This window comes from Dysidea avara, chromosome 15 (genome assembly GCF_963678975.1).
Source record: "Dysidea avara chromosome 15, odDysAvar1.4, whole genome shotgun sequence".
NCBI lineage: Eukaryota > Metazoa > Porifera > Demospongiae > Dictyoceratida > Dysideidae > Dysidea > Dysidea avara.
The window spans coordinates 1,682,528-1,695,615 of NC_089286.1; the positions used below are offsets into that span (position 1 = coordinate 1,682,528).

Sequence of the window (13,088 nt, forward strand, 5' to 3'; positions counted from 1 at the left end):
TCTCCAATCTGAAGACAAGGTACGTGCTATACATGAAGCACCAACACCACATGATATCACACAGTTAAGAGCCTTCGTAGGACTACTTAATTATTACGGGAAATTTATCCCACAGGTTGATACGCATGTGGCTCCACTGTATAAGCTGCTAGAGAAGAACAATAAATGGGCTTGGACCAAGGAATGTGATGCTGCCTTTAAGACCTGTAAAGACCTTTTAACAAGTGAAGCAGTGCTTGCGCATTATGACACTCAAAAGCCTATCAAAATGGCTTGCGATGCAAGTTCCTATGGCTTAGGAGCTGTCTTATCGCATGTTTCAGAAGATGGAGAACATCCCATAGCATTAGTATCCCGTTCGTTGAGTAAGGCTGAAAGGAATTATAGTCAAATAGAGAAGGAAGCGTTGGCTTTGGTGTTCAGTGTAATAAAGTTCCACAAGTATTTGTTTGGTAGACAATGTACTTTACTAACAGATCATAAGCCACTGATGTTTATCGTGAATCCCAAGTCTGCTCTACCTCCAGTTTCAGCTGCCCGCATTCAGAGGTGGGCAATTTCCTTTCAGCTTATGACTACTCAATTGAGTACAAGAACACCAGGGCACATGCAAATGCTGACAGCCTTTCACGGCTACCAATGGAGGGGGATGAGGAGGAAAATGTAGATAGCATATTCAACGCCTGGGCTTCTATACGGTCATATACGGTATACTTTTTGAGGCTGAACTTACACCAGAAAAACACGTCTCGCTCGTGTAATGAACAAATGTAATATGTACAAAATGTTCTAGCAGTACCTCCACTGAAAAAGTTTGAATTGTTGCTTTCTAGTGAGCCTGAGGAAACTGAGCCAGACGAAACTGCTCCTTCCTCATACGTGCAATAACCCACAGTACCCACAATAACCTGGAGAGGTGTAGCTGCCAATCGCGGCTACCAGTTCATACTATGAAACACACTAAACTGAAACACACTTGCAATACCAGAGTACATACAGCAGATAAAATTGTACAAGTTAGCATGATACCTATGAGGGTGGGGTCTGCACAGTGCAGTCAATTTAGGAATCATTGTGCCTAAGTGAGACCAAGGGAAAAAACCGGACAGGCCCTTTTTTTTTTTTGCCTACCCGGAAAAAACCATGTGCATACCACCCTCACAAACTGCATGAAAAAACCAATGTGCAAAACAAGGTCCATATCTTGATCACTGCTTCCGCCCTTGGTCATGGTCTGCCAATTAATGTGTCAGGAAAATCACTGGGAGGGTGGGTGGGAAGGTAGCCTACACTCAAATGACAGCGTAGAATTGAAGACATGTGTTCACACACTATGATTTATATACCCCCCTTGCACGTGCCTGGCACGTGCACATGCATTACGTATTCCGGAAAGAGGTTATTTTCCGTCTAATTCACAATGCTCAACCGACAGAAAATACACCTCCTTCCTCATACATGCAATAACCCACAGTACCCACAGTAACCTGGAGAGGTGTAGCTGCCAATTGCGGCTACCAGTTCATACTATGAAACACACTAGAAGTTCAAAGAGCAGGACAAAGCATTAGGGTCACTAAATAAAAACTAAACACACTACAGTCAACAATCAAACAAACAGTAAGCACATACCCTTCCAGTAACCATTACCAAGTCATAGTCCTAGCTTTTTGGTGACCGATAGATGCTTCTCCAGTGTATCCTTTACCAAGTCATAGTCCTAGCTTTTTGGAGACCGATAGACGCTTCTCCAGTGTATCCTTTACCAAGTCATAGTCCTAGCTTTTTGGTGACCGATAGATGCTTCTCCAGTGTATCCTTAACATATTCGTCCTTCGCATTCTCAGATTTCCAACGGCCATGTCGCTTGAAGATCCTGTCTGGGACACCAGCTCCTGCTGCAGCTGTGGCTCCACCTGATCTGAGGCTGTGTGGGCTAAATTCAACTGGTGGGAATCCCAAATCCTTTAACTTCTGTTTGAGCTCAGAGAACCTTGTGTAGGAGAACTTGCCTGTTGGTCTTAAGGCTTGCACCTTTCCACTGTACCTGAAGAAACCGGCAAAACCAATTAAACACATAGCTGCCAGACGAACGCTGGCTAGGGATCCCTCTCTTAAAGCATCATCTGCAATGTTCTTCATCATATCTGCAGTAAATGGGGCCTTTTTGATAGTTGGCTTGGCTAGGGATCTCTTAAGTCCCTCCAACACAGATTGAACAAAGGGATCTGCTGTTGGTGATGATATACCTCCCAAGGAATGAGCCCAAGCTATTCCATTTACCGCTTCCTCTACTGCTGCCTTTGAACCCTTAGCCTGCCCTAAGTGCTGCAGATACAGGGCCACATGTGTGGCGTTAGCAGGAAATACAGGCAATTTGTGCTCAGCTGCCCACAGCTTCCACCTCTTAAAGGCCCCTAAATACTTGGTTGTGGTTGAGGTAGCCTTAGACCGTAGGACAGTTGATGGTAGTGCTTTGGCAAGGTCCTGGAGCTTCTGATCCTCTAGGTTCCTTAGAATAGACCAATGACCTGCTGTCAATACATCTACAGAAAAAGAAAAAACATGCCTATGTTGATCGATGATCTATTCATGTTTGCATACTCAGACTGGTCACAGTCCAGTACTTGAACCCCAGTGTTCACACTGGTCCACTGGTAAAACATTTCCCCTTACTCAGATTGGTAAAGCGCACCCTGGTACTCAGGCTAGGTAGACTGTACCAGTACAAAGCACATTTCAGTATTCAAACTGGTAAACCGTCCCCCGTACTCAGACTGGTTAAAACCATCCCCAGTACTCAAACTGGTTAAAGCATCCCCAGTACTCAGACTGGTTAAAAGCCAACCCCAGCACTCAGACTGGTGAAACACCTCCCCAGTACTCAGACTGGTTAAAGCTATCCCCAGTACTCAGACTGGTAAAACACATCACCAGTACTCAGACTGGTTAAAGCCATCCCCAGTACTCAGACTAGTAAAACGCATCCCCAGTACTCAAGACTGGTTAAAGCCATCCCAGTACTAATTACTGGTAAAACACCTCCCCAGTACTCAGACTGGTAAAACACCTCCCCAGTACTCAGACTGGTAAACACATCCCCAGTACTCGGACTGGTTGAAGCCATCCCCAGTACTCAGACTGGTAAACCTATCCCCAGTACTCAGACTGGTTAAAGCCATCCCCAGTACTCGAGACTGGTAAAACACCTCCCCAGTACTCAGACTGGTTAAAGCCATCCCCAGTACTCAGACTGGTAAAACACATCCCCAGTACTCAGACTGGTTAAAGCTATCCCCAGTACTCGAGACTGGTAAAACACATCCCCAGTACTCAGACTGGTTAAAGCCATCCCCAGTACTCAGACTGGTAAAACACATCCCCAGTACTCAAGACTGGTTAAAGCCATCCCCAGTACTAAGGACTGGTAAACCACCTCCCCAGTACTCAGACTGGTAAAAACACCTCCCCAGTACTCAGACTGGTAAACACATTCCCAGTACTCAGACTGATAGCACACATTACTTTGTACTTGTCCCTATCAATTGTGATGTCTAGAGTTTAGCCTGATTGCCAATAGATCTGTATTTGGGGGCCCTTTGAATAAGTTATCACCAAATCTACCTGGGACAAGTAAACATTCTGATTTGTCTATCACCACTACCTCTTGTATAAACGGGGCTGGGGAATGACCATCTGGGAAAAGCATAGGCCAGAATGGGGCTGATAACCAACCATGGGACTATCAGGGTACCTTGGGCAGCTGTTTGGATTACATGTCTTATAGTCCGGGGTATCAGGTAGGGAGGTGGGCAAAACCAGTTGCACTCACCTGCCCAATCACACGTGAAGGCGTCTACTGCCTTTGAACCTGGGTTCCAATAACGAGAGTTGTACCGGGGAAGCTGGGTATTATAGAAACTAGCAAATCGATCAATGGAGTGTGGGCCCCAGAGGGAATCAAATCTGGCAAAGAGCAATGGGTGGACCCCCAGTCATCATGGTCAATTATGCGGCTAAGCCAGTTCTGCTTGCTCATTTTGAGTCCTTGGAATCCATTCTGGCTCAATTCGAATTTGGCCCCCTAAGGCTGTAGTAAATATTGCCAAGGCCTCTGCCTGCAAATCTGGCTTCCGACTACCTGCTTGGAGGATCCGCACCACATTTTGGTTGTCCGAGAACCATCTAATGCGTTCGTTTTTCAACTTGGGTGAGAGGGACTCCAGAACCATTCATACTGCTCTCAACTCTCGCCATGTTGAACTGCGTGTGGCTTCCTTAGCTGTCCATGGCCCATGTGCAATATAGCAGCCATGCTCCACGGTGTAACCAGCATAACCTGTCGAGCTGGCATCGGCATATACCATTCTCACTGCTGACGGAGTGTGCCATAAGCCTTGTCCGTTGAAGGTATCTATCTGCTGGAGCCAAAAGGAGATTTCCTCTTGTACTGAGTCAGTTATAGTAAGATTTTGGCACCAGAAATGTTGTGTATTTAGCAGTGCATACATGCTTCTGGTCATCAGACGTGTTACTGAGCCCATGGCAATAGACATAGATATTATTTTACCTGTAATACTAGCAAGGGACTTGGCCTTGATTTGAGCGTTCTGGGCAGCTATTTGCAGTTGGGCTTTCCGCGAACACAACTTGTCTGCTGGTACTGAGATCTGACCTATCCCTAAATCTATATCAAATCCTAGCCACTTTAGCTTCGCGGTTGGCTCCCAAATACATTTGGCTGAATGTTCAACTAAACCGGCTTTGACCAAGTCCTCTCTGACCCGTTGGCTGGCCAGCTTAGCAGCCTCCTCGCCTGCTACAGCAACAATTCCATCATCCAGGTACAATAGAACCCGTAACCCTCGCCCCCGCCAATATTTTACGAGTGGTCGGAGAAGCTTGGTGAATGCATAGCATGCAGTAGATAAGCCAAACGGTAGCACAGTAAATACATAAAATTTTGGTTTTCCCTTAACTGCCCATTGGAATCCTAGGAACTTCCTATGGGGTTCATAAATGTCTACATGGTGGTAGCCAGATTTTAGATCAAAAGAGAACATAAAGTCACCTTTTTGAAACATAAGCATTGCTATGCGGAGGTCTTCATATTTAAATTTATCTTGCCACAGAAACTGGTTTAGGTAGCGTAAGTTAATGACAAGGCGGAATTTTCCTCGTCCATTTTCCACTACTGACAGGGGACTACAAACATGGGGTTGATGATTAACCTGCTTGATACACCGATTGTGCTCCAATTCTGAGAGGGCCTCATCCACAAACTCAGCATTTGCTAAAGCAGAGTGCTGGTTGGGCTTACAAAACTGGTTAGGAATTGAATGAAGGGGCAGCTTATAACCCTCTCTAATGCAACTTATAATCCAAGGGGCTGGTTCTAGTTCTTTTTCCCAAAAAGGAAGGCAAGTTTTTAGTCTACCTTGGACATCCTCTATCTGATCTGTGCCCTCCTCCACTTCCCAGCACCTGTTCAGGGATGGATCCCACTCTCTCCCTTCATGCAAGCCAGGGTTAGGTAAAGGACTATCATTTTCGGAGGGTACTTTGCTGGGCAACTGGTCAGGCTCATCAACACATTTACAGTGACCTTCTGAACTCTCATACACAGTGTTAATGACACCAAGACAATCATCCCCATACACATTCTACTACACCATCAACACAATTGTGGTTCAAAGGATACTCTTTTCCTGGGGGATGACGATTTGGACAGTGTGCTCTAATGTGTCCCAACTGGCCACACTGGTAACATGGTCCTCTTGGCCTTCTATATGGCATCCTTGTTGAAGGAACCCGGTAGAAGTTCTCTGGTGGGTATTCCTGGTAGTCCCCTTGATAACCCTGGTAACTCATCTGTGGTGGTCCATACTCTCTATGGTCCGGGAACCTCTTGGGCTTCCGTGCATTTGCTGCCACTGCCTTTCGCCGCTTTTTAACTCCCGCAGATCTGTCCGAGGTGTCCATCTTTTTATTGTCGTCCTCATCATCTGCGAAGCTGTTCCCAACATATTCGGCCACCGCATCCCAACCATTTTCCGCCCGGTCCGCGAAGCGGATAAGCTTTTGTCTCTCCACCAGGGATGACGCACCTTCCTGGAGCTCTTTAATGGCCTTTTCTATGATGGGCTTGTTTTTATCCGGTGGAGCTAGCTTTTCTAGTTGTCTGGACGCAGTCGCCACGTGGTCCTGGATGTCAGCGTTGAAACGAAACTGCTCCTCGTGGCCCTTCCGCTGGAATTGCAATGGGCGGTCTCTTTTGATATGCTTCAGTGCCCGTTCTGTTGCTTCCTCCTGACTTTCCTTCGTCGACTCAAGATCTGCCTCAAACTTGTGGAGCTTTTCCTCTAGACTTTGGTGGTTCTTCTGCTGGGAATCGTTAAAGTTTTTGAAGGCTGCCAGGAGGGTATCTAGCTTCTGGTCGGTTGACAAAGCCATCTCTTCAATCAGTAAAAAGGTAGCCTACACTCAAATGACAGCGTAGAATTGAAGACATGTGTTCACACATTATGATTTATATACCCCCCTTGCACGTGCCTGGCACGTGCACATGCATTACGTATTCCGGAAAGAAGTTATTTTCCGTCTAATTCACAATGCTCAACCGACAAAAAATACACATCTTGAGAGTTCTTTCTATATTTCTCAGGATGAAGCCTCAACAGAGTAAGTAATATTTTGTCTACACTTATAAACATTTCATCAGCACCTATTAATTTACACAGTGATGACATTCAGAATATTGACTGAATCTGACTGAATTGACTGAATTGACAGCCATGTTCTTCAATTCAGTCAGGTTCAACACTGGATGAACTAAAATACATAGTGTTTAGATCATCTCTATTAGAGCTGTTCACTCATTGCCCATCATGCCATAGCTTATGTCCTGGAATAACAACAAAGCCACAGGGAACATTTGTCACAGCAGGCATGTTCTCACTGTGGGTATCAGAGATCATGGTCAAGCCAACCTCACATCAAGGACACACCTGCTGGAAACATCATGCTGTCTGCAGCTATTCTATACAGTGGAGGAACTGCTGGAAAATTTCTTAGAGCACTGTCCCACATGAATTTTGCCTGCATCACTGATCGAACATACTATATTCATCAAAAGAAATATTTACAGTCAGCAGTGATATCAATTTGGAATGCAAAGCAATCTGAATTATTGAATAAATCATTCTTTAGAATTCTTATGGATATAATTACATGAAAATAACAAGGAGAAAACATCCTGACCCTTGGTAGACTCCTGTAAGCATTCGAGTGTAAATTGGATGGCTGCAGGTTCGAGGCTACCTAGGTCCAGTCATGGATTTTTCTCCTTCCTGCAACTTTTCAAACACACCTTATGTGTAACTATGTCTTTGTATCTAATGTCTTTGAGCGGGCTGTAGGACCAGGTGTCCTACAGACCTTCAGCACTTGTGCTGTAAAGCTTTAATAAATAAAAAAAAAAAAAAAATGCAGAGCTACTGGTTCTCCCCTCACAATTGGTGGTGATGGTCGTGCTGATAGCCTTGGTCACTGTGCTAAGTTTGGGTCATATGGGATCGTTGACTTGACTATCAATAAAGTTTTACATATAGAGTTAGTTCAAGTAAGTCATAATACATAATTAATACATAATTGTTTCCAAAAACAATATCTTGTGTTCTTGCCTACTATAGAGCAACCTTGTTAAATCCAGTAATCATATGGAAAAAGAAGGGCTATGTCAGGCACTCAAATTTCTAAGTGATAATTCACTGTATGCTGATAACTGACAGGCATAAGCAAATACACAAATTTATGAGGCAGAGTTATCCTGATATAGAACACAGATATGATGTCTGGCATGTTGTTAAAGGTAAATGAACACTTTGAGTGTGCTTGCATATGACTTATCTTGTGACTATTCAGGGCTGAAGAAAAAATTGCAGAAAGCTGTCAAATACAAGGATTGCGCTGTGGTTGGGGAGTGGACCAAAAGCATCACCAACCACATGTATTGGTGTGCAGTGTCTTCTCCAGATGGTGATGGTGATGAAATGGTGAAGAGATGGAAATCTTTAATTGACCTCTGTAATGACCACAGCAGTTGCTATGGCAACCACACTGACCTGGAAGACAGGCATAGAAAATGGCTAATACCAGGTATATACATGCAATGTTTCAAATATTTGATTAATAATATACATACACACTTAGGTAGTCAGGCATGCGAGAAGGTCAGTGACATCAGCAATAACAGGTTGATGGAAGATGTTCGGAAGCTATCACCCCATCACCAGACCAGTAGCTTGGAAAGCTACCACAGTGTGGTAAATCATTTCGCACCCAAGCCACTGGCCTTTTCTTATGTGGGAATATACTGCAGGTAGAAGCATTTAAATAAATTATCACTATATTTAAATTTACTATTTAATGTAGATTGTTGATTGCTGTAATGCACTTCAACGAGAACTTTGCAAGGGAGCAAGCCGTAACCAAGTCTGGCAAAGAGAGGATAGAATTTTATTATCCAAAAGCAAAACAAGGAGAATGCACGCCTAAAATTGTGCCAGTGCCACCAACCTATAGTAAGCCATGTGGAGGTATAAATCATGGATTTAAATTTGTCTTTGTAGGATATGCAGCACATTTAATGGCAAAGACAATATAGTTTGTCATACATCCTGACAAGAGGCCGTCTTTACCAGAAGAACCACCACATTTGGCCAGCCAATATGAACATCCCGACAAAGACTTGATACCTCGCTTTTCACGTTATAAAAAATAACTATTTATAATAATTTAATCGTTGTTACACAGATAACATGTTATATTACATGATACATACTTAATCTAAGGTGTAGGTGGTGGGTATTGATGCCCAGTATATTCTTCTGAAGGAAACTCGTGCCTGATCCTGGACACAATGCATGATGGTAGCACTGCACGCCTGTACCTGCCCAAATAGTGCCACCCCCACCAAGTCATCTGCCTATAGGCAAGGTATCGGAATTTCCTGGAGGGAAAGATTGCTATAAAATACAGAACCAAATTTATTAGCAGCAACGTGTTTTCATCATCAGGAACATCACTACTGCCATGGTGGTAACGATGACCATGCAGTGAGATCAGTAGTACTGTCTGGCATAAGCACACTGTAGCAAAATCAGTGTGCTGTGTAACACATACAGGATGGGTTGCAGGACCAGAATCTTCCAAAATGGAAAGAGACTGTTCTAGTTCTTTACAACAGATAGATTCTCTGTGCGTGGACATTACTTCGCAATGGCCACACGTACACCTATATTGCAGAACAAAAGGAAGGCTTTAAAGTTATCTTCTAGATACTTGTATTATCTATACACACAAAACTTCCAGTCCTTATCAACCTACCAGTCAGTATTCCCACGCGGCTAACTTCAGAATCTGTTTCGGTGGGTAGGCTAAAACTCGCGCTAGTAGAAGGCCCAGGCTCTTCGTCAGAATTGTACATCGGCTCGAAGCGATATGGCAATACTTCGGACGGTAGAGACAAGTGCAACTCTTTGTTCGCCTCTACTGATGAATATGTGGAGGAAGATTCGTCTGAATCATTACTGCTAAACGATGAATTGCGCGAGCTGCCACTTTCTACTATTGTAACACGAGTAATAAAACTCTTGCGGTTCCCGATCTTATGTCACAGATTCAATTATTCGTGACATGATTGAACTTTGCGGGTTAATATCTCGGTATATCATTGTAATGAAATCATTAAAAAAGGTGTTTTTGTGCACTGCACGTTATAAACAACACATCCATACAATAAAATAGGAGGTAAAATTTCCATTTCAGTGGACCTTTAAGTGTGCAGTACAGTGGTACATATATACGATGCATCTCAATGAACATTCATGGGTAATGTACAAATGTACCTGTAGTTTTTGAAAATTCGGCATGCCACACATTATATCCAGATCGACCTCTTATTTTTCTTAATGGCTTAAGACTGCCTTCACCATCATCACTGCTGCTGTTATTGCTATGTCCTCGTCCTCGCTTTCCTGCTGTACTCTCAGCCATCACTGTTAGCATAAAAAATACTTAATAATACAGAGACAATTATAACGGTCGGTCATCGGACATTTGTCAGGCTAATTGGGCTGTTTGGCAGTCCATTAAGTCATTTGGCCGGTCATCAATGGCCGGTCATTAAAAAAAAAGTTTAATAATAATAAACTCGACTATAATAGTAATGTACATCAAAGGAAAGCTACCAGCGTTGTCGCAAAGCGTTCAACGCTAACTGCCTTCAAGCAACTCGCCGAAGATACGTATGAGCTAGTACCTCGTCAAGGGTGTGTGGCCGCTAGCTACAAAGTACGGAGGTAAGCCGTAATTTTTATGTTTGCATTGTTCACGGAAATTAAATGGCGACTAGAAAGCGTGGTCCCTCCACTACAGATTCATGTGCAAATTCAAGCAAGAAAGCTGCGAGAAGACTTTCCAGAGCAACGTTTGATAAATGGAAGAGGGATAACGAGGTAAGTCACCAGACGATGTCATGGTTATGTTGTGAACTGGAGAGAGACAAGAATTTTGTTGCAACGCTCTATTATGCTCTATTGTTCCGTGTGTAAAAGATTCGAGCAACACATACAGTCTGGGAGGAACTTTTCTGTAGCATGGATCACTGGATCGGCTAATAAGAAACTGAGTAATGTTATCGACCATGCCAAGAGCGATGCTCACAAGGCTGCCATGTCAAGACTACGTAATGAACAGGTAAGACAAAGTGGCTCGTCTGTAGTTTTGAGTTCTAGGATCGGTCAGTCTTTGTTAAATCTCGATGAAACTACTAGGCAAAGAATGAGAAAGAAATTTGATGTTTGTTATATGATGGCTAAGGAGAGTGTCCCATTTGTAAAGTACCCAGCGATTGTAGAACTGGAGAGCCAGCATGGTGTTAATTTAGGTCCAGCTTACAGGACCCCTGATTCTGCTAAAGCATTTACAAGTTATATAGCTGAAAGCCTCCACCAAGAGGTTTTAGATAAACTCTCCAGTTCTACAGGCTCTAAATTTTTCAGCTTTTTGATAGACGGCACTACAGATGCTGGGAACCAGGAAGACGAGTTGGTTGTGTTGGTGTATTGTGATAAAAATGAAGCGACAAATGAGATCACTACTTGTACACGCTATTTTTCAGTGCATAGTCCATCAAGGGCTGATGCTAGTGGTATTTTAAGTTGCATTAGGGATGCATTAAAGTAAGTAGGCATTGAAGATTTATTGGATAGTGAGTGTGTGCTGGGAGTTAAGAATTTTCCTGTGTTGGTTGGTGGTGGTACAGACGGAGCAGCTGTCAATGTGGCAGGAACTGGTGGGCTAAAAGGTCAACTAACGCAAGCATTACCTTGGATTTATTGGTCATGGTGTTATGCCCATCGCCTCGAACTTGCTTGTAGGGATGCATTCATTAGTCCATTGTTTTCTGCCATAGAGAATTTGCTTCTCCGTCTGTACTATCTGTATGAGAAGTCACCGAAGAAGTCACGTGACCTAGCTGCCATAATAGAAGACCTAAAGGAATTTTTTAGTTTTCCAAATGGTGGTAATCTTCCAGTACGTTGTCAGGGCACAAGGTGGGTTTCCCATAAAAGGAAAGCCCTCCAGCGGGTATTAGATAGGTACGGAGCTTATATTGCTCATCTCATTGCACTGACTGAAGATAGGTCAATTAAAGCGGAGGACAGGGAGCGCTGCAGAGGTTATTTGCACAAATGGAAGCAACCTAAAACATTGATTGGTTGTGCCATGTATATTGAGGCTTTAAAACCACTCTCACTGCTCAGTTTGTCATTGCAAGGTGAGGGAGCAGATATTGTGTTGTCTATGGTGAACACCATGAAATCAGTGAAATCACTGAAGAAGCTGACACAGCAAGAGGTCAGTGAATGGCCAATGGTGAAGCTTGTTAAGAAGAGGTTGAAGGATGCAGATGGAAATCAGGAGTACCAAGGAGTGGCTATTTCAGATTTTGATGCTACTTTAGAGACATGTAGTAGGGATGTGATGGCTGATCTGCGACGCCTTGATGGCAAGATCAAAGCCCGCCTTGAGTGGTCTGATACTGATTTACTGAGGGCGGTTGTTGCATTTTTAAGCACCCATAATTGGCTTATGAGGGAAGACACTCAAGACAGTGATGAGGAAGGTATTGTAGATCCTGATGAGGTAAGTAGTGATATGAGGGAAGCAGTGGAGTACATAATCACTGCATTTCGGGCTCCACTAGAAGCTAGGGGGTTTTCAGCAGAGGCTATTCTTGCTGAGCTTGAAGAAGCAATTAGTTATGCACGAAAATATCTCCCTATTGCCACAGAAACCTACAAAAAGATTTGGTACACATTGCATACTTGTCCAGATGCTTCAAAGTGGCCAAACGTCCTCATGTTGTGTCAACTAATCTTTAGCCTACCATTTTCTACCAGCGGAGTTGAGCAGGTTTTCTCTCAGTTAAAAGTGATCAAAACTAATCGTAGGACCAATCTCCAAAATGATACGTTGCATGCTCTCCTAGAGATATGTGTTGAAGGTCCTCCTTTATCAACTTTTAGTGCTGACCCAGCAGTTGATCTGTGGTGGAGGAGTAGTTCTACCACACGTAGAGTGAATCAGAATCCTAGGAAAGAGTATAGGCAACGGGAGAAGTCTCACATAGCAGTTGGGTCCTCTGAAAACTTCAGTTGTTCATCCACATGTTCATTTATAAGACATAATCTCCTGCTGGCTACAGCAGATTTCAAGTGTGGTTGAAAATTTTGTATCGCATATGCATGCACACAAGTATGTACAGGAAAACCTGCATACACACACACAATTTTCAAACACAGGTTTTATTGCAAAATCCACTGGACTGCATATGGTAAAGCATTCTGCTGGTTACTGTGCTTTCCTTGGAAAATTTTAGATGTTAATCAACATTGAGCACACAGTGGCATACACACATAATTAAATACTTCCCGACTCTAGTTACTGCCATGCGTGTGCACAGAAAATACAACATGAAAGGATGCGTCGAGAGATTAGGCAACTAACCAATTAGTCTTGAG

General features: G+C 43.5%; 4 protein-coding genes across 4 annotated transcripts; 2 read left to right on the forward strand and 2 right to left on the reverse strand.

The window, feature by feature from the left end:
• Nucleotides 1-1,770: 1,770 nt before the first annotated feature.
• LOC136245149 (uncharacterized) lies at nt 1,771-3,239 on the reverse strand. The gene is made up of 2 exons (XM_066036655.1): nt 3,071-3,239; nt 1,771-2,546 (listed from the first exon to the last, which is right to left on the reverse strand). The coding sequence occupies exons 1-2, from the start codon at nt 3,237-3,239 to the stop codon at nt 1,771-1,773; spliced, it is 945 nt and encodes a 314-aa protein (XP_065892727.1).
• A 993-nt stretch (nt 3,240-4,232) lies between these two features.
• On the reverse strand, nt 4,233-5,090 carry LOC136245151 (uncharacterized). The gene has a single exon (XM_066036656.1). The coding sequence runs from the start codon at nt 5,088-5,090 to the stop codon at nt 4,233-4,235; it is 858 nt and encodes a 285-aa protein (XP_065892728.1).
• Nucleotides 5,091-7,765: 2,675 nt separating this feature from the next.
• LOC136245834 (uncharacterized) lies at nt 7,766-8,827 on the forward strand. The gene is made up of 5 exons (XM_066037308.1): nt 7,766-7,870; nt 7,924-8,157; nt 8,212-8,380; nt 8,434-8,582; nt 8,631-8,827. Exons 1-5 carry the CDS (start codon nt 7,774-7,776, stop codon nt 8,663-8,665), a joined length of 684 nt encoding a protein of 227 aa, XP_065893380.1. The 5' UTR covers nt 7,766-7,773; the 3' UTR covers nt 8,666-8,827.
• A 1,576-nt stretch (nt 8,828-10,403) lies between these two features.
• On the forward strand, nt 10,404-12,792 carry LOC136245152 (zinc finger protein 862-like). The gene is made up of 3 exons (XM_066036657.1): nt 10,404-10,517; nt 10,636-11,212; nt 11,261-12,792. The coding sequence occupies exons 1-3, from the start codon at nt 10,404-10,406 to the stop codon at nt 12,790-12,792; spliced, it is 2,223 nt and encodes a 740-aa protein (XP_065892729.1).
• The last annotated feature ends 296 nt before the right edge of the window (nt 12,793-13,088 follow it).